General features: G+C 42.4%; 1 protein-coding gene across 2 annotated transcripts in view; it reads left to right on the forward strand.

The window, feature by feature from the left end:
* LOC116966099 (dynein heavy chain 5, axonemal-like) overlaps positions 1 to 26,578 on the forward strand; it is a 350,576-nt gene that overhangs the window by 274,973 nt on the left and 49,025 nt on the right. For both annotated transcript variants that reach the window (XM_033012270.1, XM_033012280.1), the window contains 5 exons: positions 179 to 343; positions 2,354 to 2,621; positions 10,877 to 10,998; positions 21,708 to 22,055; positions 22,835 to 23,023. In XM_033012270.1, coding sequence (XP_032868161.1) covers positions 179 to 343; positions 2,354 to 2,621; positions 10,877 to 10,998; positions 21,708 to 22,055; positions 22,835 to 23,023 — 1,092 coding nt within the window. The remainder of the gene's footprint in view (positions 1 to 178; positions 344 to 2,353; positions 2,622 to 10,876; positions 10,999 to 21,707; positions 22,056 to 22,834; positions 23,024 to 26,578) is intronic.

Genomic DNA, 26,578 nt, shown 5'->3' on the forward strand with positions numbered 1-26,578 from the left:
ATATATTGCTGATTTTGGAGTTTAACTGAATTGATTTCTGCGATTCTTTTGTTTTGCATGTTTGGTGACATTGTTGGATAATTTTTCAGATATTTTTCTTCCAACAAATAACAGAGTTACTCGCTTGTTGGGTATATTTGACAGTGTCATTATTTCTCAATGGTCTTGCTTTCTCTAGGCACGCCATTATATTGCAGAGTCACTTGGACCAAAATACGCAGAAGGAGTTATTCTCGATATGGAAGCAATGTGGGCAGAAGGTGATAATCGAATACCTTTGGTGTGCTTCCTTTCTATGGGCTCCGACCCTACTGAAAATATTGAGCGTTTGGCCAAGACCAAGGTACAGTAAAAAGTGAAGGAGACTAAGTGAGGCCTGGTAATTGTTAATTCTGCAGTGTCATTCTGATCATTTCCTTCATTTTCCATAGGCACACAAATGAGTTTAGTATATGAATGATCAGATATAAAACCTTTCAGGATGGTAGGAGAAAACAAAGGGTTTGCCTGCTATAGAATGGTCAGGCTAGACTGAATGACATAATTTGTGAGTGAAAGTGCCAAAGGCTTGTCCAGGTGAGCTTTCAGAAGGTATAAAAAGATATGAAAACGGGGAGAAAAACAGAAAGGAAAAGAAAAGCTTTAAGCTGAATAAGCAAAATATCATCAAAATATGAAATAATATCAGGGCAGCATGATGCCACAACTGGCAGAGCTGCTTCCTCACAACTCCAACAGTCTAGTTCAATCCTGACATGCGAAGGAGTATGTATGGAGTTTGGCAATTGAAGTCTCTCTGTGACTACGTGGACTTCTCCTGGATGCATGCCTTCTTCCCACATCCAAAACATGCAGATTTTCAGTTAATTGGCCACTGTACATTGCTCTTAATGGGTAGGTAAGTGTTAGAATCTTTAGGGAGTTTGTGGGAATGTGGAGGGAACAAATGATTTGCTGTAGATGGGCGCTTGATGGTCGGTATGGACATAATGGGCTGACAAGCCTTTTTCTGTGTTTTATTCAGAAAGAAAACCAGCTGGCTACAGTATTTTTTGGAGTGAGAAACTGAATTAATATTTCAGATTAATAACATTTCATTAGAATTGGGAATTTTCCCAACAAAACCCAACATAAACACAAGGAAAAGAATCCCAGTTTCCAACTAGACCAATTATAACTCTCAGAAGTTAGCACTGAATTTAACCAGCTTTTCTGCTTATATCAGAATTGGTTAGTAATGTTAAGTTATCAACTGAAATGTTAATATAGAACATAGATCTGTACAGCACATGAACAGGCCTTTCAGCCTACAATGTGTGAGCTGAAAAATGATGCCAAGATAAACTAATCTTATCTGCCTGCATATGATTCATATTCCTCTATTCCTTGCATATCATGTTCCTATATAAAAGCCTCTTAAACACCAATATTGTATCTGCCTCCACCACCACCCATAGCAGTCACTCACCATGCTCTGTATAAACCATATCAACTCATCAAATGGAATATTAACATCTTCTCTCACAGATGCCGCCTGATCGGCTGAGTATTTTTAGTATACTCCATTTTATTTTGCATTTCCAGCATCAGCAGCTTTTGCTTTTCATTTCTGTTTTTGAGGAAGTATAGATGCGATGAAAGGCTTGTAGACATAGTTGTTGAAGGCACAAGTACATTTCTATACACGATATTGCGTCAAAATCAAACAACTTTGACTATAACACTATGTTTTAGATAACTTCTGATGTTAGATAGATCAAATGATTGGTAGTTAACATAGAGTTAAAACTGCATGTATATATTTGAATGCTGAGTGACCAACATTATTTAGCTGCAAGTACACATAGATTTAGAAACATAGAAACATAGAAAAATAGGTGCAGGAGTAGGCCATTCGGCCCTTCGAGCCTGCACCGCCATTCAATATGATCATGGCTGATCATCCAACTCAGTATCCTGTACCTGCCTTCTCTCCATACCCCCTGATCCCTTTAGCCACAAGGGCCACATCTAACTCCCTCTTAAATATAGCCAATGAACTGGCCTCAACTACCTTCTGTGGCAGAGAGTTCCAGAGATTCACCACTCTCTGTGTGAAAAATGTTTTTCTCATCTCGGTCCTAAAGGATTTCCCCTCTATCCTCAAACTGACCCCTTGTCCTGGACTTCCCCAACATCGGGAACAATCTTCCTGCATCTAGCCTGTCCAACCCCTTAAGAATTTTGTAAGTTTCTATAAGATCCCCCCTCAATCTCCTAAATTCTAGCGAGTACAAGCCGAGTCTATCCAGTCTTTCTTCATATCCGAATCTATCCGATCTTTCTTCATATATTTGCTTTTTGTTTTCTTTAGAATGTCCCTTGTCGGGCCATATCCATGGGCCAGGGTCAGGAAGTTCACGCAAGACGTTTGTTGACTCAGAGCATGCAGGATGGTGGCTGGCTTCTTTTACAGAATTGCCACCTGGGCTTGAACTTCATGGATGAACTTTTAGATACACTGACCACAACAGAGACAATGCATGCTGGATGTAGAACCTGGATCACAACAGAGGTCCATCCAAAGTTTCCCATCAATTTATTACAGTCATCTATTAAGTTTACGAATGAGCCCCCTCAAGGTAAGAGGGGAATTGGTTGGGAATTTTCATGTAACTACCATAGCGACTTCATCATCAATGTGGCAGGATGCCCTTTTATGTATGTAAATAGGTTTTCCAGTGGATCTATTGGGAAGTTTTGATGGTGAAGATAGAGCAACTCCAAGAAAGTTCCTTGTCTCTTGTGTGCACATTTCATTTTCTTTTTATTTAAAAGTATGAATAAATGTGGTGGACGGTAATAAAATTGATGAGGTCACTTCCATTTGATTTCAAGCTTGGAAAATAAAGTATTATACTAAATTTAAAACTTAAATCTCTTGGCAAAATTAAAGAATGCATTCTTTACCAGTTGCAAGGAAGAACATTTTATTCCTAAGCAAAATTGATAGTAAGCTGTGGCACTAAATAGCTGATGTGTACAATCAGTAAGATTTAGAATTCCATCTAAATTTATTAGCTGTGAAATTAATCTCTGCAATACCAAGCAATAGCATTGCAGAACTGAAAATCAGAGAATTTGTGATAACTGAAATGCAGAGAGGAGCAAAGTTGCTTCTGTTTTTACGTATCTTACCGCAAGACGCTTGATTACTCTTAGGCAAGATGTTGGTATCTCGAGTTATGTTTTTCAGCATCATAGTTGCCCTAATAATTTTGATTGTAATTTGTCATTTGCAAGACATTTATTTTTATTTAAAAGCTAGAATATCTGAGAAGACAAAAGGTGATGCCCGCACCACAAAAATCAGCCTTTTGTTTATATTCCATACTCAAAAACAGCATTATGTTTTCAAGGTAGATTGGGGTTGTGCAGGTTGGATATCGGTAGGCAGCTGTTCCTGAACCTGGTCATTTGAGGACTTCAGGCATCTATATCTCTTGCCTGACACAAATTCTCTGAGGTACTCTCTGTGTACAAATTCTCTGTGTACCTTCGATATTCCAGCATCTGCAGTTCCCTTTTGAACACAAATTCTCTGAGAGTGACTTTTATTCCTTATCTCATTTTTAGGCACTGACCTGTGAATTCAGGGAAGGTGAATTTCTATAATCCGAATAGCCTAATGTGTGAGTCACCAGTGTACGTAGTTACAGTGAAACCTGAGGTCACCTCATTTTAGTTTAGAGATACAGCATGGAAACAGGCCCTTCGGTCCACCGAGTCTGCACCAACCAGCGAACTCCGCACATTAACACTATCCTACACACGAGGGCCAATTTTACATTTTATACTAAGTCAATTAACCTACAAACCTGTACGTCTTTGGAGGAAACCGAAGATCCTGGAGAAAACCCATGCAGATCACGGGGAGAACGTACAAACTCCATACAGACAGCACCCGTAGTCAGGATCGAACCCGGGTCACTGGCGCTGTAAGGCAGTAACTCTACCGCTACGGCCACCATATCTCATTGTTAACTTCATGGCCTCAGGATTATTTCAAATCGCAGCTCCTGGCATTTGACACATCTTGTACTTCCACTCGACATCGTAATAGGGAGGCCATTGGCATTCCCTTCCCCAGAAGAAGAGATTTCCATTCCTTCAGTCCATATGATTCAGCACACAACATCGGTATTTACTGCCATTGCAAGCTCATTTAAAATTCAGGCATTCACAGACTGCACTCGAGCCATTATAGTTTCTATTCACAACCACAAATATTTATCAATAGGATATTTATCAACATATGTATCCTAAGGATGGATTTATTGGAACAAAAGCTATTCCTTGCTTAATGGTTGATTACTTTGCTCTGAACTCCAAGCGCACTGGCGTTACAATGGTACAGCTGGTATATACCAACAGCTCGGGAGAATAGCATTGGGGTGCTGAAAATGCAGTTTCATTGTTTGCACCATTCAGATGAAACTCTATGGTGCACAGCACCTAGAATACTATTCTTTGCATTGTTCTGCTGTACATGGAATATCCATCAGATGAAGCCATTGCCACCTGAGATAGTAAAGGGTGGGGGATGAACAGACAGAGCACCAGATACAGCAGAATGGAAGAAAAAAAACGCCATGAGAACCTGGGGAAAGAATTAAAGGGTATAGAGCTATTCAGCACAGATTGACAACAGCAGGACTTCTTTTTGTGAAGCAGCATCTATAGTTCCTTGTTTCCATTCTATAATTCTCAAGATCCAGTTCAACAAACAGCCACTGTTCCAGTTAGTAGCCTCATTTAAATTAGCACATTGAATTGCAGTCCACACATCATGGTTTGACGGACACGAAGGCCTCAATGCTTCTGTGAAAGAAAGATGACATTGAAGCTGCAGTGATGTGGTTCAAACAGGTGTATCTAGTTCCACGCTACTTTGATTATTTTTAAACAATGACTAGACTAAATGGGACCCGTTGGGTCCCTGTCACATGGGAGGCCTGGTAACCCTCCACAACCTGTTCTCCAATGCAATATTCCACCACTCACCCGTGCCCCCAACGCAACCAGTTCCCCCAACGCAATATTCCACCACTCACCCATAGCCCCCAACTGCGCAGGCGCGGCTCATTTCCCCTCATCCCCCAGCACGTCCTCCCCCTCCTCTTCACCCTCCCTCTTCTTTCCCCTCTCCTCCTACCCTCCCTAATCCCTCCCTCACCTCTCCCTCCCTCTCCTTTCCCCTATCCTCAGTCACTCCCTCCCTCTGTCCATAACTCCTCTCCCCTCCCTACCCCCCTCCTTACCCCCCTCCTGTCCCTCGCGAGTGAGCTGCGAGGAGGATGCTATGAGGCTGCAGGATGACTTGGATAGGTTGGGTGAGTGAGCAGATGCATGGCAGATGCAGTATAATGTGGATAAATGTGAGATTATCCACTTTGGTGGCAAAAAAAAGAAGGCAGATTATTATCGGATTGGTGTTAGATTAGGAAAAAGGGAGGTGCAACAAGACCTAGGTGTCCTTGTACATCAGTCACAGAAAGTAAGCATGCAGGTACAGCAGGCAGTGAAGAAAGCTAATGGCATGTTGGCCTTCATAGCGAGAGGATTTGAATTTAGGAGCAAGGAGGCACTTCTACAGTTGTGCTGGTGAGACTGCACCTGGAGTATTAATTGCAGTTTTGATCTCCAAATTTGAGGAAGGACATTCTAGCTATTGGGGGAGTGCAGCATAGGTTCACCAGGTTAATTCCCGGAATGGCGGGACCGACATATGATGAAAGAATGGATCGACTGGGCTTGTATTCACTTGAATTTGAAAACATCCAGTGAATTGGCCTCCATTGCCTTCTGTAGCAGAGAATTTCACAGATTCACAACTCTCTGGGTGAAAAAAAGTTTGTCCTCATCTCAGTCCTAAATGGCCTACCCCTTATTCTTAAACTGTGACCCCTGGTTCTGAACTCCCCCAACATTGGGAACATTTTTCCTGCAGTTACAGTAAGTGAAAATCTAGCAGGCAAGCAGGATGCTTTCTCCAACCACCCCCATTTGAAGGCCATTGTCTTCCACTGCTTCTACCCAATGCTTGGTACCTACTTCCAGCAGCCACTGGTTGTCCTCCAGGATGCACCGAGCTGCAGCCCGGTCCATGCCGGTCACCTGGGCGAATTGGGCGCAGAGACTCTTACGGCAGTGGCGCAACACTTCCCACACCTCCGACAGCCCGGGACTCTTGCACTGAGGCTGCACCATGGCCGGCGCTGCAGCGAACAACTGCCGCCGCCGCTGTTTCTGATTCCATCCCTCCGTCTGTCCCGACTCTCCACCACCCACGACCAGGTTGTACAGAGCACTGCAGCGCCTCATCCAAAGCCGGAGACATTGAAACATGTCTAGCCAAAAAAGTGGGGACCCCCCCCGGTTCCGCGGCCCATGTACCTCTCTCCTGCCGCTCACCGGTCTCGCTCATGTCAGCCGCTTCCCGCAAATCGTTAAATTCCGATTGCCGCCGGGAGCAGGACATGCATGGCCTTATTTGCTGCACTAGATGACACTCATTCATTGCCCGGTCCGTGTCTTTCAATGTAAATTTGCATGGGGACATGGTTTGGAGGTGTGTGACGGTTCAGACAAGTTAGAATAACAGAGAATAAGAATGCTGCTGTCTTGTCAACAGACACGAACACAAGCAGTTGATATTAGTTTTGAAAATCTCGTTGATCACAGAATTTCTCACGACAGAGCGTGAGAAATTTGTGATCAGTGTGAGAATTGGGCAAAATGCGTGATTCTCACGCTCAATGCGTGAGAGCTGGCAGCTCTGCTCTTGCAGTTAAGACATTGGAGTGTATCTCGCATCCATTGGCATTTGTTTAGTGTTTCTAAGTGACAACTGAACAAAATCTCTGGTCTCTTAAACGGACTTAACTTGGGCAAGGAACTGAGGGGTGAAAAGCATGAATAAAATGTGTACCCAGTTTATTTAATGGTTTCACCCAGCCTCAGGTGCACAAATGGAAAAATAACAGCTATCATGAAACAAAATACCTTGGTGTAAAAACGTTGTGAAATAATGAATGAAAATCCATTCACTGTTGTCCCGTTGCTTCAGTGTTATTCAGTGCAGCACTAGAAACCCCACAGCTGCATCACAGTGTCTCTCTCCCCTATGCCCGCCATTAGCTGCTGAAAGGCTGGCTCTGTTCTCATCTCTGAGAGATGGATACACTGTCAGGATGTTCATAATGACCGTGTGCCCTTTTGAACAGGCTCCAACCTGTGACACACATACTGGTCTGGGGATGCAGGTTAGGGTGTCTGAAAAATCCTGACAGCCTGAGAGAGCACAAGATGTCAATTCCTGCAGAGCCAACTCAACTCCCTTGGGTGCAGGGCAGACAACAAAGCAGGCAGTCATCTAGTGGCCCCTAGATTGTACGATTGCCATTTTAGCCTCCAGAATCCTGATAAAGCTGCCAATTAGACCTTGGAACATGGCTGTCTGCTCCCTTGGAGCAACACTGACACCCTGCAGTGAGGCAAGCTGCTGTCCCTGGGAACCAGTCTGCTGCTGATTCAAAGAGCAGAGCTCATGAGGGATTGGGAATCTACTTCAATGGAAGCAGAAATCTGCTTTCTCGGCTTTCCTCGGCTCTTGGGTCTTGTCAGCAACGTCACTGCCTGGAACAGAAAAGTGATTCACTACGAAATTGAAAGTAAATTCTTGTTGGTTCTATACCCACTCCGAGGGGGAGCGAGAACAACCTCCTCCCTGCTCCTCCTCGCACATGAAGAATGTTTGGCAGGACAGACCCATTCCAAGTCTATTAGAGTAGTTTACTAATAGTTATACTAAATGCCTTTCCATTGAAGAACTGATCCAACCGCCCCTGAGTTTGCACGAATAGCTCAACTTCCAAGAGGCCAATGCTTTCCATACTCTACTACCAGAATGCAAACTGGCACCATCATCTTCTCCAGTTCCTCTGATAACTCTGCTGGTGCAGTAGACTATGGCTCAGGGTTCCCTTCCCTCCCTCATTGAAAAAAGCTAGAAATTATCGATTTTTTCCATGGCGACCTTTTTTTACTCGCGGGCATTTTTCAGCATGTTTAAAAATACGCCGCGACCTAGCTGAGGCCTCGAGTACGCGGGGAGTACTCTCGAGCATGAAGGAGAGTTACAAAGATTTCCTAGGACCTCGTGTCGACCATGCTGCGAGTATGAGTTGAGGGCAAACTCTTCTAAACTCGCCAATTAGGTCGTCGCAGTGGGACAACCCCCTTACTTTGACTTTACTGGACTTTATCTTGCACTACATGTTATTCCCTTTATCATGTATCTGTACACTGTGGATGACTCAATTGTAAGCAATTATAGTCATTCCGCTGACTGCAACAAAAAGCTTTTCACTGTACCTCAGTACACTTGACCAAATAAACTAAACTAAACTTAATTAAACCAGACTAAATTAATCAATCTTGTAAAGATGATCAGTCCTCAGTTCTAATTTCTCTTTGATAATGTAGGAGTTCTTGATGGCAGCAATTTCAATAGAGCCTCATCTGTTTAGATAATGAGCCCCAACTCACATTTTAGATGATGGTCGCATCTGGATTAGGGAGGTAGGCAGATTGCTTGCTCCAACACTCCTCTGGTGATGGGAGAGGTCAGTCTTTTAAGTTATAAAGTGATGAATGAGCAGCTAGAAATAATGTGATTGTGAACTTCAGCATGTCTGATTGATTGATGAGAGAAATTTTCATAATATTCTCCGAAGTGGAGCACACAATTTCACTTGGGGAAAACTAGGTAAATGTTTGAATGTGACCGATATGAAAGACTGAATTGTACTTGATTTTTATATATTTACTAGACCCATGCAGACCCGTTGGGTCTGCTCCCCCAATGCAATATTCCACCACTTACCCGTTCCCCCAGAGAGAGGAAGGGGGGTAGAGAGGTAGAAGGCGAGGGAGGGGGTAGAGAGGGTGGGAGTGAGGGTAGAGAGGGAGGGGATAGAGAGGGGGAGGGAGGGTAGAGAGGGAGAGGTCAAGAGTGTAGATGTGGCAACTACTCTCCCTACCCCCTCCTCTCCCTCAATCCCCCCCACTCTCCCTCCTCACCTCCCCAGGATCTTTCCCCTCTCCTCCTCCCCTCCCCCAATCCCTCCATCATCTCTCCTTTCCCCTTCTGCCGCCGCTGCTCCATCGTCGCGAGGCCTCGTCGCCACCGCGGCCCCATCGTCGCAAGGCCTCACCACTGCGGTCTCGATGTCTCCTTCACCACCACGGTCTCGATGCCGGGTCGGAAAAAGCGGAACGTTAATTTAAAATCGGCCCTGCCCCTGACGTCACTGGAAGCTGGTGGCCGCTCACTCCCCTTTCTGACGTCACTCGAAGCGGGTTGAAGGAGGTTTTCTGTTTAAAAAGTTGGTTTTCGCTATTTTTAAAACGCTGTAACTTGTGAAATATAGCATGTAATTGGAAGTGAAGCAGTTTATTTTGTCGACGGGGTTAATAGGATTAATAATGATGAGAGGCGATCTTATTGAAACATATAAGATTATTAAGGGTTTGGACATGCTAGAGGCAGGAAATATGTTCCCGATGTTGGGGGAGTCCAGAACAAGGGGCCACAGTTTAAGAATAAGGGGTAAGCCATTTAGAACGGAGACGAGGAAACATTTTTTCACACAGAGAGTTGTGAGTCTGTGGAATTCTCTGCCTCAGAGGGCGGTGGAGGCTGGTTCTCTGGATACTTTTAAGAGAAAAATAGATAGGGCCTTAAAGATAGCGGAGTCAGGGAATATGGGGAGAAGGCAGGAACGAGGTACTGATTGGGGATGATCAGCCATGATCACATTGAATGGCGGTGCTGGCTCGAAGGGCCAAATGGCCTACTCCTGCACCTATTGTCTATTGTCTAATGTGTGAAAATTACTGCGCTAACGTGTGCCGTTTTGACAAAAGTAGAAAGACAGATGACACAAACACGTATACATACATACAAGATGAGACCTTTAATAGATATAGATATCTGCATACAAACGTCTTGGCACATCTCGCCCTTTGGCATAGAGCATTCCACTCCCCTCCCCCAAAGGAACGCAGTGATTGAAACAATATACAGTTATTAGGGTAGGTTTTTGTCTATCATCCTTATGCTAAATGGATGCCAGATTATCAGCCATTCATTATACTCAACGCTCAGTGTTTGTTCAGTGGAACTGAATATCAGGAATGGTGTTCAACAAGCTGCTGATAATTTTTACACTCGTCATACAAGATTTTGCTTTATCATACTTAAATCTTGGAAAACCATGTATATAACACATGCTGCGATGATTTCATTCACATGAGTACATGACATGAAATGCACTAAAGGTTTATGATTCCAGGATTTATTCTGTTTCTATGATGACCAATGTATTTATATTGCACCTTTAATAACAATTACACCAAAGGTAAATGATATTACATCATCCTGTCTTCATATATAGCATTTGCCAGGGCAATTTTGTTATTCAGCAAAACCAGGCAATCTATTAAGAGGCCTACAAAGATACACATCATAATATAAATTTAAACTCAGTTACATTTCACTGAAAGCAAATATGATGAAATATTGTTTGTTATTACTCTTGTCATTTTCAATTTTTGACTATTATTGTGAGAACCCCATTATAATTAGTTTAAAAACAAATAATTTAGAAATAATTATGTGAAATGTACTGTCTTTGTCAGTCCCTAATCAACTGAGTTATTTAGTTCAGTTTTCTTCTGATTGACATTGGATTTAGATCATAAATCCTCACGCATTCCTTGAATTACTAAGCAGAGGTTTACAATAATAATTTCTCTCTCTCTCAACGTGTAGGTATGAAAGCTGGTCTGAAGCGTACTTTTAGCAGCATTAGCCAGGAACAGCTGGATGTCAGCAATATGCCACAGTGGAAACCTTTATTATATGCGGTGGCCTTTCTTCATACAACTGTGCAGGTACATCTCTCTTCTAGTTTATTACAACTTAATTTGAGGCAAATTTCCAATTGTAATGTACAAATTTAAATATTTAAGATCAAATTAAATCAATTTTACAACACTTTTTATAATTACTACCCATTTACAATGGAAGTCAGAACACCACAGTCCCTTGCCTCCCAGTAACTAAACCAGCCATTGGCAACAGTTCATGCAAATCCATCAGGTGAATCCATCTGGTACTCTTTGATGAATGTAACCAATGAGAACATGCTTGGTTGAATGATTATCCTCTAGGAGGTAGCACTACTATATGGCTCGGCGTGACTAGTCCATAAATACTGAAATGCACAGTTTCTAAAACCCTCTCCCCTGCAGTCACCCTTTCCCCCATGGTGTTTGGCTGATATGGGAGTTGTACCTGCGAATATTTTTTTTTTCTGAATGTTGCACAGCAATATTGCAGAAGCAGCATTAAGCGGCCTTTTCACGGGGCGAGTTGACGCAAGATGTCACCAGAGTGACGAGGTCGTGGTCCAGCACGAGTCTCGCACGATATAACGGCAGTAGATAAAGAGTTCCCACGGTACTCGGCATTTCTGCTATTTGTGCGAGTGACTTGTCCGTTTCCCGAGCTTTCCCGTTAAATCTTGAATGAACATCGTGAACTACACGTGACACAAATGATGTAACTTTTTTTTTCACACACTATATATATCCTCCCTTGGTTGAATTGGCTCATTTGGAGACATATTTAACTGTGTATGTGGGAGACACAGATGGACTGAGCACAGTACCTCGGTCTTACTGTGTGTGGGAGAGGGGGAGAAAAAGACGTACACTCACAGAGGCAGAGTCTCTCAGCCTGTGTAAGAGGGAGGGAGAGAGAGAGAGAGAGGCACACACAAGGTGGATGTGAAATCTCACCTGCCTGTTTCAGTGACAGACACCCGCCGTCAGTAAATGAAGACACCCCCATCTGTCTCCCCCTCCTCTCCCTCGACTCCCCCACCTTTCTCTCCCAACTCCAGTCCCGTCCCGACCCCCTGGGAAACTGAATAGAGCAACAGTCAACTGCTGCCTGTGCGCTGATATGACAATAAAGGCTACTTTACTTTACTGAGTTAAAGAGTTCCCACGGTAGACTGTAAAACTGGGACCCTGGTTCTGGACTCCCCCAACACCGGAACCCTTCTTCAGACAGCCTAATCGGAATTGAGTCTGAAGATGTGTCTCGTCCCGAAACATCAGCTTTTTTTCTCCAGAGATGCTGCTTGACTCGCTGAGTTACTCCAGCTTTTTGTGTCTGTCTTCGGTTTAAACCAGCATGTGCAGTTCACTCCTTACACGGGTCTCTGTACAACATTGATTGGTAGCATTCCGGACCCCTGGACCCGAGGACTCCGACCTGTATCTCTCAAAGAAGTACATGTGAAAAATTTCTCACGGACCATAAAAATGCGTAACCTTTCAGTAAAGTCCCTTTTAAAGTCCCTTTTAAAGATTATAGTTATTTTCTTGAATCTCATTAACATAACTCATGAATAAGTTGATGTCCATATGCGGATGCAAATCTTTATTTTTATTTATTTTTTAAAGTCAATCCCACATAAGATAATTTGTACTCACCTTCTGTCCCCTCTGTCCAGCTTCCGGGTTCACCGTTCGCAGGAGTTCCCACGGTACCCGCAAGAGTTATTACGGATATCGCACTGGCCACTACGTTCATATAATGTTGCAATATTCAACCACAAGTGTACAAGTCAATCTTGGAGAAATTCAAACTTTCTTGAATTTTCTCCCGAGTGACCAAGTTACACGATGACCTGCCGTTAGCGCTACGGTGGTCCACGGTGGTCCACGAATGTCGCACTGTTATCGCACGAGGTTCCCACGATGTTAAACTCCGGTTAACTCTTGCGTCAAGTCGCCCCGTGAAAAGGCCGCTTTACAGTAACACTGCTCCTGTCAGGACGTGTGCAAGTCATGATACAATACTTTATTTGAGTTGGAAGCAAAGCTAATAGTGTCGCACACTTGTTTTTAACCAATTTAAGGAATAATTTGGGAAAACCCAATTTAACACGGATGCTAGGTGTTTTAAAGCATTTAAAAAGATGAAATTCAATTTTGATGTAAATATGCCTCTGAACCCTGAGAAACTAATAGCATATTCCAAGTATAAAATATTCTTGGCTCAAACTGTAAGACAAATGCCAACATATAAACATATAATTATAGAATATTACAGCACAGAAGGAAGCCATTTGGCCCTTTGGGTTGATCTGGCCCTCTGAAGGAGCTGGTCAATTTAGTCCTACTACCAATCTTTCCATTAATCTGAATGGAATCTACTCTCCACCTTTTAGTCAATATAGCCTTCACAACCTTGTATGGAAGCAAATCTCTTTGTGGGTCCATTAGTTTGTTCGGCAATTATTTAAAATCCATGACTTCTGATTACCAATCATTTATCAAAGCTAACTTTTTCTCCCGACTTACTCTTTCAAGACTCTTTATTTTGTGCTGTTGAAGCCTAACTTGCCCCACTACAGAGTCGGCATGGCTTTGTAAATGAGAAATAATCTCACAAATTTGACAGAAGTAACCAAGAGGATTGATGAGGGCAGGCAGTAGGCATTGTCTACATCAAGTCAAGTCAAGTTTATTCGTCACATACACATATGAGATGCGCAGTGAAATGAAAAGTGGCAATGTTCGCAGACTTTGTGCAAAAAACAAACAAACACCAAACTACAAACAGAATGGAACAGAATCACATATTCTTTTACATATTACATATTGTGGGAAGAAGGAAAAAGGGGAAAAAAAGAGCAATTTAAAAAAAACAGTAGAATGGCACAGTAAAGTTAGTCCCTGGTGAGGTAGGAGTTTACAGTCGAAATGGCCTCTGGGAAGAAACTCCTTCTCAACCTCTCCGTTCTCACAGCATGGCAACGGAGGTGTTTGCCTGACCGTAGCAGCTGGAACAGTCCGTTGCAGGGGTGGAAGGGGTCTCCCATGATCTTATTGGCTCTGGAGTTACACCTTCTGATGTATAGTTCCTGCAGAGGGGCGAGTGAAGTTCCCATAGTGCGTTCGGCCGAATGCACTACTCTCTGCAGAGCTTTCTTGTCCTGGGCAGAGCAGTTCCCAAACCAAATCATGATATTTCCGGACAAGATGCTTTCCACAGCCGCTGAGTAGAAGCACTGGAGGATCCTCAGAGACACTCTGAATTTCCTCAATTGCCTGAGGTGGTAAAGGCGCTGTCTTGCCTTACTCACCAGTGCTGCAGCGTGTGATGTCCATGTCATATCCTCAAAGATGTGGACTCCCAGGTATTTAAAGCAGCTCACCCTATCCACAGTATCCCCATTTATCCTCAATGGTGTGTATGTCCTCGGATGATGTGCCCTCCTAAAGTCCACGATCAGCTCCTTCGTTTTTTTGATGTTCAAGAGGAGGCTGTTGTCCTGACACCAGAGAGCCAGATCAGCCACCTCCTCCCGGTAGTCCTTCTCATCGTTGTCTGAGATCAGGCCCACCACCACAGTGTCATCAGCAAACTTGATTATCAAGTTGGAGCTGAACCTAGCCACACAGTCATGTGTATACAGGGAGTACAGTAGGGGGCTGATGACGCAACCCTGGGGGGATCCTCTGCTCAGGATGAGGGATTTCGATGTATTTCCCCCCATCTTGACCACCTGGGGCCTGGTAGTGAGAAAGTCCAGGACCCAGGCACACAGGGGGGTGTTGAGCCCCAATTCCAGTCGGGTGGGGACTATCGTGTCTACATGGACCTTTAGCAAGGGTTTTGAGGTCATGCATGGTAGACTGGACAGAAGGTGCAATCACATGCAAACCAGGATGAGTAAGCCAATTGGAAACAAAATTGGCTTGATAAAAGCAGTTCGAGGGTGGGAGTGGAGGGTTGTATTTAGATTGGTGGCCTGTGACCAGTGGTATTTCCAGGGAATCAGTACTGGATCTTCTGTTGTTTGTGATCTATATTAATGATTTGGAAGAGAATATTGGTGACATGTTTCATAAGTTTGCAGATGACACCAACATTAGCGGTGTGGAAAGTATAAAGATTACCTAAGGTTACAGACCTTGATCTTGTACCCTTTCAGGGGGAAATGGTCAAAGGAATGGATGAGAACATACATGGCAATATTAGCAAGTTTGCTGATGATACAAAAGTGGGTGATTTTGCATATCGTGAAGGTTGCGAAAGATTGCAGCAGAATCTTGATCGATTGGCCTGGTGGGCTGAGGAATGGTTGATGGAATTTAATACAGAAAAATGTGAGGTGTTGCATTTTGGGACGTCTAACAATGGCAGGACCTACACAGTGAATGGTAGGCCTCTGGGTAGTGTTGTAGAACAGAGGGATCTAGGAGTGCAGTCGCAGGTAGATAAGGTGGTCAAAAAGGCTTTTGGTACATTGGCCTTCATCAGTCAGAGTATTGAGTATAGAAGTTGGGAGGTTATGTTGCAGTTGTATAAGACGTTGCTGAGACTGCATTTAGAATATTGTGTTCAGTTCTGGGCACCATGTTATAGGAAAGAAACAGTATTATCAAGCTTGAAAGGGTTCAGAGAAGTTTTACGAGGATGTTGCCAGGATTAGAGGGTCTGAGCTATAGGGAGAGGTTGAGAGGCTGGGTCTCTATTTCTTGGAGCGCAGAAGAATGAGGGGTGATCTTATAGTGTATAAGATCATAGATCGGGTAGAGACATGGAATATCTTGCCCTGAGTAGGGAAACCGAGGACCAGAGAACATAGGTTCTAGGTGAAACTGAAAAGATTTAATAGGAATCTGAGGGGTAACTTTTTCACAAAGAATGGTGGGTGTATGGAACAAGCTGCCAAAGGGGGTAGTTGAGGCTGGGACTATCCCAATGTTTAAGAAACAGTTAGACAGGTACATGGATAGAACAGGTTTGGAGGGATATGGACCAAACACAGGCAGGTGGGACCTGTGTAGCTGCGGCATGTTGGCCGGTGTGTCCCAGTTGGGCTGAAGGGCCTGTTTCCACACTGTATCGCTCTCTGACTCTATAAATGATGTTCAATAAGCATTTCGACAGACATATGAATAGGTCTGGGAAAAAAAGGAATATGGACCTTGTGCAGCATGATGGATTAGCTTGGATTGACATTATAATCAGCTTTGACATGGAGGGCTGATTCTTGTGCTGTATTTTCTAGTTCATTGTTTTTAATGTTATTATTTTTTCCAATGTGTTCTGTTATTACACTTTGCATTCTAGATCCAGAATTTGCCCCGTGATGGGTTAACTTAACAAGATAGACGTTCCCTGTTTTTCTATAGCTTCTTTCTTAAGTTGTCGGTTTACTTTTGCCATCTTCTAACCCACAGGAACAATTGCAAAATATCTTGAATTTTGTACATCTCCATCAGGTCCTCCCTCCGCCTCTTCTGCTCCAAGGAAAGCAAATCCAGCCTCATAATTGAAATATTCCATTCCCAGCAAACTCCTAGTGAATCTCCTTTAAACCCTCTCCAATGCAATCAGATACTTCCTGCATTGTGGTGATCAGAATTATTTTCCAGCTGAGACCAATGTACAGTTAATGTGTGAAGAAGGTTCCAGACCCAAAAAGTCACCTTTTCATGTTCTCCAGTGCCTGTCCGATGAGTTACTCGAATACTTTGTGTCCTTTGATAACCAGCTGTACAAGACCTCCCTGCACATGTGCAAGAAAGAACTGCAGATGCTGGTTTAAATCGAAGGTAGACACAAAATGCTGGAGTAACTCAGCGGGTGAGGCAGCATCTCTGGAGAGCAGGAATGGGTGACATTTTGGGTCGAGCGCCTTCAGACTGAAGAAAGGTCTCTACCCGAAACGTCGCCCTTTCCTTCTCTCCAGAGATGCTGCCTCACCCGCTGAGTTATTGCAGCATTTTGGGTCTACCTTCCTGCACTTGTATTGTATGTCTTGTCTAATGCAATCTGTACGCCTTCTTTATGATCCTATCTACAGTATATGCGCTGCCACCACAGATCTTTGGACTTGCGTACAAAGGTCCCTTTGTTCTTGGAATTTATTAGCTATTGGTCACAGCAACTTCCTGAGTACTTTTTATTTAAAGTTCCTCATCCTCATGGAAGACTGTGTCTTCAACACAGATTCAGTAGTTGTTTATTTTGCTGGCATTTCCTTATTTGCGATTATAAATTATCTGATATATGTCTGTAAGGGACCCACATCTTCTCACTAGTCTTTATACATACAATACCTATTGAAGTTCCTGGAGTTCACTTTTTATTTTCTTGCTAGTTTACTCCCCTTTCATCTTCGTTTTCTTTATCTATTTCTTGTCACTTCTTTGCTGAATTCTAGAATTCTCCCGAAGCTTAGGCCTGTTTTTATTTCTGGTACTTTTATAAGCTGTTTCCTTGTAGTTATAGCAATTTTAATTTCTATTGTTGCCCATGGATGGGCTAATCTTAAAGGAATATTTTTCTCCAAATTGTCCATTTTCTATCCAGGCCTTTGCCTGTCCATCATATTTTGCAGTGTATTTTTCTGTTCAACTGTAGCCATGCTTCTGTAGTTTTCTTTTAGTTTCAAGATTGAACAATATCGGAGTGAAGAACATCAGTATCAAAGTCAATTTAAAATGCAATCACATTATGGTTACTCCTCCCTAAAGATTATTTGTGACTGTCGCCTTCTCAGCAGCTATATTGAATTTTCTAAGAAATGTATTTCTACAAAGACTGTAATTGCCTATAATTTGTGAATTTTGAATCTTTACTATTAGCACAATAAAATGAATCTGCTTCCTATTATGTTTAAGAAGGAACTGCAGATGCTGGAAAATCGAAGGTAGACAAAAATGCTGGAGAAAGTCAGCGGGTGAGGCAGCATCTGTGGAGCGTAGGAAATGCACAACGTTTCGGGTCAAAACCCTTCTTCAGACTGATGTGAGGGTGGGGGGGGGGGGGGTAGTGGAAAGAAGGAAGGAAGAGGTGGAGCCATTGGGCTGAGGGAGAGCTGAGAAGGGGAGGAGAAAGTAGGGACTACCTGAAATTAGAGAAGTCAATGTTCATACTGCTGGGGTGCAAACTGCCCAAGCGAAATATGAGGTGTTGCTCCTCCAATTTACGGTGGTCCTCACTCTGGCCATAGAGGAGGCCCAGGACAGAAAGGTCGGATTCGGAATGGGAGGGGAAGTGCTGAGCCAAGATGGTGTAGCGGTACTCGGGCAGGTGGCGCAGGCGAGCGTTGGGGCCCGGGGCCTGCAGGCGGTCGAGTCGCGGAGAGTCAGGTGGGCCAGGAATCATTTGTTGAAGTCGTGGATCTGCCGTAGGATGAAGTAGAGTTGGGGTCCGTTGCAGGTCTGGGCGAGTGAGGCTCGAAGTTTCGGGAGAGTCAAAGCGAGGTCCTGCTGGTGCCGGCGCACGCAGCCAGAGTAGATCGTAGCGCACGGAAGGAGAATTGCTATGTAAGGCGCCAGATAGCCAGTCGGTATCTATAGTCCGGTTTGGGTCCGATCTGGGAGGTAGGGAACTGGACCTGGAAACCATGAGGTACAAGATGGAGGCACAGGCAAGTCCCGAGAAAGCAAATAATCCTCCGACATTTTCGCCACCTCCAACGTGATCCCACCACTTGCCACATCTTCCCATCTCCTCCCCCTGTCTGGCTTTCCGCAGAGACCGCTCCATAACTCCCTCGTCATTTCGTCCCTTCCGACCCAAACCACCCCCTCTCCTGGCACCTTCCCTTGCAACCGCTGGAGATGCTACACTTGTCGCTTTACCTCCCCCCTTGACTCCATTCAAGGACCCAAGCAGTCTTTCCAGGTGCGGCAGAGGTTCACCTGCACCTCTTCCAACCTCATCTATTGCATCCGCTGCTCTAGATGTCAGCTGCTCTACATCGGTGAGACCAAGCGTAGGCTTGGCGATCGCTTCGCCGAACACCTCCGCTCGGTTCGCAATAGCCAACCTGATCTCCTGGTGACTCAGCAATTCAACTCCCCATTCCGAATCCGACCTTACTGTCCTGGGTCTCCTCCATGGCCACAGTGAGGACCACCGTAAATTGGAGGAGCAGCACCTTATATTTCGCTTGGGCAGTTTGCACCCCAGCGGTATGAACATTGACTTCTCCAATTTCAGGTAGTTTCTACTTTCTCTTCCCCTTCTCAGCTCTCCCTCAGTGCACTGGCTCCACCTCTTCCTTTTGTTCTTCCCCCCGCTAATCATTTCCTTTCTAATGGAACTGATGGAATAACTTTGCATTTGGCAATTATTGTTAAATGGATACTTACATACCTGTGAAGTTTACCTGTAATAAAAAATCATGAAATTATGGCAAATGATTGGAAGGATAACTGTGAGATATAACTGATATTTTGCAAAGCAAAGCGGTGTATAATGGCAATTCTGATAGTATTGGCCAATTTGCATAATAATTGCAAATTTGGTTGCAAAATCTCTGAAGTCTCAACCCCAATCTCAACCCAAATCATCACCTATCTGTGTTCTCCAGAGATGATGCCTGACCTGCAGTTATTCCAGCACTTTACATCCTTTTGTGTATTAACCAGCATCTACAGTTATTTGTTTCTGCAAAATATGTTCATCAGCTTGCACCATTGTTAGACCAACAATGTACAGTTATTTTAACTGAAAACTACTGCAGGACTAAAACATATATTTCATAATAAAAGGCATTGCTTGATGATGGAATTAATCAAGTGAATGTGACCCCAAGCAATGATTGATTTCAACAGAGTGTTGCAAGTGCATCCGAATGATAGGCATATAGCATTGTGCTATATATAGCTTTTGGCATTGTGTTATTGGCACCCAGTGTGCTGTCTTTTGGTCCATGGAACTGGTCTATTCAGAGAAATATCTTCTGCTTTCTTTATCTATATTACTTGAGTTTGAATGGATTGTATTTGCAGTAGATGTAGTATATCGAATGTGTTTCAGTAGCATGCAAAACAAAGCTTTTCACGACATGTCGAAACATGTGACAGCAGTAAAACCTAAGCCTAAACCCATTTGTTTTTTAAGTATAATTAAATGTTCTTACTTCTCACCAAAAGGACACTCGTGGAAGAGCTGATATATAAAACGTGAAAAATAAAAACTGTAATTGCTTTCATTGATTCCTGAATGCCTTGCTTGTCCTCTCAGATGGATGTAGAAACATAGAAAAATAGGTGCAGGAGTTGGCCATTCAGCCCTTCGAGCCAGCACTGCCATTCAATATGATCATGGCTGATCATTTAAAATCAGTACCCCGTTCCCGCTTTTTCCCCATATCCCTTGATTCCTTTAACCCAAGAGCTAAATCTAACTCTTGAAAACATCCAGTCAATTGGCCACCACTGCCTTCTGTGGCAGAGACTTCAACAGATTCTCAACTTTCTGGGTGAAAAAAATGTTTCCTCATCTCCTAAATGGTCTACCCATTATTCTTAAAATGTGACCCCTGGTTCTGGACTCCCCCAACATTGGGAACATATTTCTTGCATCTAGAGTGACCAATACGTTAAGAATTTTATATGTTTCTATAAGATCCCCTCTTATCCTTCTAAATTCCAGTGAATACAAGCCCAGTCGACACATTCTTTCATCATATGTCAATCCCGCGTTCCTGGGAATTAACCTGGTGAACCTACGCTGCACTCCCTCAATAGCAATAATTTTCTTCCTCAGATTAGGAGACCAAAATTGCACACAATACTCCAGGTGTGGCTCACCAGGGCTCTGTACAACTGCAGTGGGACCTCTTTGCACCAAACACAAATCCTGTTGCAATGAAGTCCAACATGCCATTAGCTTTCTTCACTGCCTGCTGTACTTGCATGCTTACTTTCAGTGACTGATGTACAAGCACACCCAGGCCTTGTTGCACATCCCCTTTTCCTAATCTGACACCATTCAGATAATAATCTGCCATTGTTCTTGTCACATTATACTGCATCTGCCCACTCATCCAACCTGTCCAAGTCACCCTGAAGCCTCATACCATCCTCCTCGCAGCTCACACTGCCATTCAGCTTTGTGCCATCCGCAAATTTGGAGATGTCACATTTAATTCCCTTGTCTAAATCGTTAATATATGTTGTAAATAACTGTGGTCCCAGCACCAAGCCTTGCAGCACCCCACTAGTCACTGCCTGCCATTCTGAAAAGGACCCGTTAATTCCTACTCTTTGCTTCCTGTCTGCCAACCAGTTCTCTATCCATGTCAATACTGTCCCCCAATACCACGTGCTCTAATTTTGCAAACTAATTTCTTGTGTGGGACCAAAATCAAAGACTTTTTGAAAGTCCAGATACACCACCTCCACTGGCTCCCCCTTATCCATTCTACTTGTTACATCCTCAAAAAATTCCAGAAAATGAGTCAAGCATGATTTCTCCTTCATAAATCCATGCCGACGTTGACCAATTCTGTCATGTAAAGATACTCTGGCTTATTTTGGAACAGATCAAAACATTTCCGGTTTCTTACTTATTATTCAGTTAATATCATCACAGTATGAATTACTTGGCCAATATCACATTGTAGCTGGTTACTTATCTACATTACTGCAATGACAATACACCAAAAATTCAAAAGTCCTTCCTAGTGCTTCAAGACACCTTAAAATCATGTGAAACACTATATGCAATGTTCTTTTGATTCTATGTTCTTTATTTCCAACTAACTTTACAGGAAAGACGCAAGTTTGGTCCTCTTGGATGGAACATTCCGTATGAATTTAATCAAGCGGATTTTACTGCCAGTGTTCAGTTTGTACAGAATCACTTGGATGAAATGGACATTAAACGCGGTGTGAACTGGAGCTGCATGCGCTACATGCTGGGGGAAGTACAGTATGGTGGACGAGTGACAGATGATCTGGATAAGCATCTACTCAACACATTTGCGACTGTCTGGTTTGGGGAAATCATGTTCTCAGATAAATTCTGCTTCTACAAAGGCTATGTCATTCCACAGGGCAAGACAATTCAAGATATCCTGCAGTACATTGAAAGTCTGCCACTGGTTGATAGTCCTGAGGTATACAAAATTTAATTTGCTAAGATAAAATCATTAACCAGCATTTTGAATAACACATAATTACTATTAATTCTTAGCATGAATCAACTACATTTCTGCTTTTTATGCACACATTTGTTCAAGAGATCGATTATAGTATTATAAGGCACAATAAATACCGGGGGATGATGGAAATGGCTAATGATTTAACAACTGGAAAAGTAATAAGCTTTTAATAAGCTGGGAACTCCTGTTTAGAATTTTTATGTAAAAACAGCACTTCTAAAAAAAATCTGTATAATGCATATAGTGCTGCAGCTCAATTTTGTGTGAAAAATAGTTGTTCATAAAGCAAAGGGGCAAAGCTAAGCAAGATGGTTACATAAGCAAAAAAGATTTAATGCTGGAAATCTAAAAATAGAAAGGAAAATGTGAAAATACTTAATTGATACAGTATGGCAGTATTGTATAGTTGAACAAGAAACAAATTTAATATTTCAGGCCCAGACCAATTACTTTGAAAGGTCAAATACCTGACACACTCTGAGAACATCTATCTACAGATGTTGTCACTAACATTTTCTGTCATTGCATATATCATATTTCAACATGCATATTTCATCATCTGTAATAGGGAAAATGACATTACATTTTTAGAGCTAGACATTTTATACCACTCATTTCAACTTCAACCAAACATGGTAAAAATATCTATTGCCATGTTTTAACATGAATGGACAAAAACTTTTTACTATTTAATGTAAGAAAAAAACTGTATTTTAAATATTTTATCTTTTTAGGTATTTGGACTTCATTCAAATGCAGATATAACTTATCAGACTAACATGGCCAATGAGACCCTTAATACAATAGTCAATATCCAACCTAAGGACAGTGGTGGTGGTGGAGGAGAGACCAGAGAAAGCACTGTACAACGTCTAGCAAATGAAATGCTGGAAAAACTACCACCAGTCTATATCCCGCATGAGGTAAAATATAAAACCCCTCAATCAGATTTTGTCTTGAGGAAACAAATATCAATCAAAATTCCTAAATGTCATTACAGCCTTTCCCTAATTAATTGCTACTGTACTATTTTTGTATTGAAAATAACTCTTGTCAATTCCTGGGCAGATGAGCAAAGAATATTCTGTTTGACGACTCATTCATTGAGAAAAAAAATCAGTCCGTTTCAGAATTTATATTGAAGAATGCTAAAGTAAAAACCAAATTATGTTCATGTGGTTAGGCCACATTGGGAGTATTGCATGAAGTTCTAGTTGCCCCATTACAGGAAAGATGTGGAGGTTTTGGGGAGGGTGCAGTGGAGGTTCACCTAAAGCTGCATGGATTAGAGGGTTTCAGCTACGGGAAAAGGTTAGATAGACTTGGATTATTTTCTCTAGAATGTCAGAGGTTGAGGGGAGACTTGATAGAAGTAAATAAAATTCTGAGAGGCATAGATAGGATAAGTTTAACAAAAATGTGTGGGACAGGGTTTTTACATGGTGGGGGCCTGGAACGTATTACCAGAGTTGGTGGTGGAGGCAGATACGATAGTGGCTTTTAGATTGGCACATGGAAGTACAGGGAATAGAAGGATATCGATCATGTAAAGGCAGATGAGATCAGTTTAACGGCATCATGTTTGGCACAAACATTCCTGTGCTATACTGTTTTATGTTCTATGCTCTTTAAGTATCACTACCACAATCACTTTACAATCATATATTTGCTTTCTTTATAATGAAAATGCTAATTTTACTTGGATTGTTCCTATCAGAGGCCGTTAATGGATATTTTTTAAGGCAGAGATTAATAGACTCTTGATTAGTACGGTGACAAGGGAGAAGGCAGGAGAATGGGGTTAAGAGCGAAAGATAGATCAGCCATGATTGAAAGGTGGAATAGACTTGATGGGCCGAATGGCTTAATTCGTCTTCTATCACTTCTGAACTTATTTAGGAGCAAAGATAATAAGTTGTCCTTCCAAAGAAGAATTTCTGGAGAAAATAGAAATAGAAAGATTAAACGAGAACTTACCGTTTGAAGTTTGATCTTTATTTTATGAGAAGTTGAAATGAGGGAATACGTGAAGAGCCCGCCAGCCCGCAGGCGCGTCAATCTTCAGAGTAACTGTATGAAACCACAGACCAGTTGCAGAACTTAAACTATAGAAAGACTAACGAGACTAGAGTTACCGGATGATCTTTCATGAGAATCGGGGTTGGGAGTGGAGGGCACGTATTCCCTCACTTCAACTTCTCATAAAAAAAGATCAAACTTCAAACGGTAAGTTCTCGTTTAATGACGCGAAGACTTCAAAGCTTTGTGGTTTCATGCAGTAACCTAATCTGTGTGTGAAACACTTAAACAGATAAACCATAAATGGTAGAAAACATGGGTTATTAATACCATGATGCTAACTTGCATACATGGCCATTGCTCTTAATCAGACCATAGTCCCAATTGGCTTAGAGTTAGACAATAACTCATGCAACCTTGTTCAGAATTCTATCTGCAAATATCCAGACATATTTAACCAAATGTTATAACTTCTGAACACGCACTATGAAAACCTCTTGCTGTATGATGAAAGGGAAATATCCATTCTATTGGCTGCTAATGAGCCATCAGCAATCTCTTGAGAGACTATTAAATAACAATGAAGAAACGATCTTTCATCTCATAGGTACTAGCAAGTTCAGTGTACCTGTATACATAATAACACCCCCAATCTCCAATCTGGTGGGTATGCTGTCAACTCCAAATATACGCAACCATGCCCGTTTTGCTTCATGAGATCATTCCCATAACAAACTATCCTAATGTCAGTTTGGACCCAGACACTGAGCCAGAGATTGAGTAAAGACTGTGTTTGTAAAAGCATAATCAACTTAAAGGTACTGCTCCCATTAGGAATACAGTAGATGAATATCTGCATAATAATTTACTGATATACATTGCACACTACGATGACTGTAGGCTTTTAGAGCGGTCATATAAAAAACACCTTGCATAACGTTAGTGAACAGCGGGTGAATAGCCAATCATTTATCGTCCCACTTATGGAATTATAAAGAATGACAAAACAGCACAAGCAGTGTCAATTGTGCTATTACATAATCGCTTCTCTAAGCTAAACACAACGTCAATATCCCATACTTCCGAGTACTTAGGTCTGAGGACTATAACTTAATTTATTTTCAAGGGCCCATTGAAAATGAACTCTAAGATGTTAGTGTCCGTGCCGTATAAATGTAACATAGCATTTAAACAGAACGCTTCCATCTCCTGAAGAGGAAATGTACTGCTTTCTTGGTGCTATCCCTGCACTACGAAGTGAGCACAAACACGGATCGGTCTGACAATCCGAGCCGCAAGAGCTGTCTTCTCAGATTCTGTAAGGCAATGAATTGATTAATCATGCAGAGGCTGGTTCCCCGAGTCCCAGGCTGAACCAGCAAAGTTTTGTGTTTAGAAACCCATATAAGTTGTACTATAATTCCCAACATTTGCGGAAACACCATGGCTGCATAGGCCAGTCAGACAGTACGAAAACCCTGAATCGGGATCTTGCTGAACTTATTGCAAGACCCGACTGATGAGGCAAATTGAGCAACGACATAAAATAACATTCCTCCCCCATGTAGCGAAAATGTACCTCTGGCCACTATGATGCCACATGTCTTTACAACCAGTGAATGAGCCTGGATGCAAACATATTGATATTTGGTGTTCCATCGAGCCATAATGTCATACAATACTTTGTGATCCAACATCTATTTAGTGTTATAATTTTACCCATGTGACCAACATATGCCACCACCACAGTGTATCAACCTGTAACTGAGCATGCATATCATGCAAATCCACACAATAACCCTTTAACCCATAGCATGCACCTAATGTCTATAGGTAGTTGATACGAATAACTGAAGAATGGGTAATTCATGCAAATCCCATCCCCCTCCATAACTAGAGATGGCATTCATAATTTCCCATCTTTGAGCACAAGCATCAGTCTGAAATATAACTAAAGATTAGTGACCAAAACTACTGGAGCAATGCTGAATATTGTTCATCCACCTTAGTGACTTTGGTGGCCTCAGCTGGTAAAAGCATAAGTCTGTAACTGTGACCTATATGGCACTTGACAGGCTATTACTTTGCACATAGTAAGTTCTGATAATGCAAAGGCCCAATTGCACAGCTGAAACACAGCCGCTATAATGCTAATTACACTTGATGAATAGAAGACTGCTTGATAACAAGGTTGCTACAGGCTTCTATTGATTCCAATCTCTTGCCCCAGGGCGAGTTACAGATAAATAAATAGTTAAAGGTAAAACCGAATAATCAATAAATGTAGATGGTATCAACTTAAATTTAACTGGATGGATGAGTAACCTCAGTTTCTCAAATCTAGTTGCGGCTGATCAGTTTGAACACAGCGTTGAGAATATCATCCAGATAAGCCATAACAAGTGTTTTTGAGCTCTGAGCAGTCCCAGCACCCAGTTAGTAATTTGGTAGATGACCTG

Source organism: Amblyraja radiata, chromosome 2, assembly GCF_010909765.2.
Source record: "Amblyraja radiata isolate CabotCenter1 chromosome 2, sAmbRad1.1.pri, whole genome shotgun sequence".
NCBI classification, from domain to species: domain Eukaryota; kingdom Metazoa; phylum Chordata; class Chondrichthyes; order Rajiformes; family Rajidae; genus Amblyraja; species Amblyraja radiata.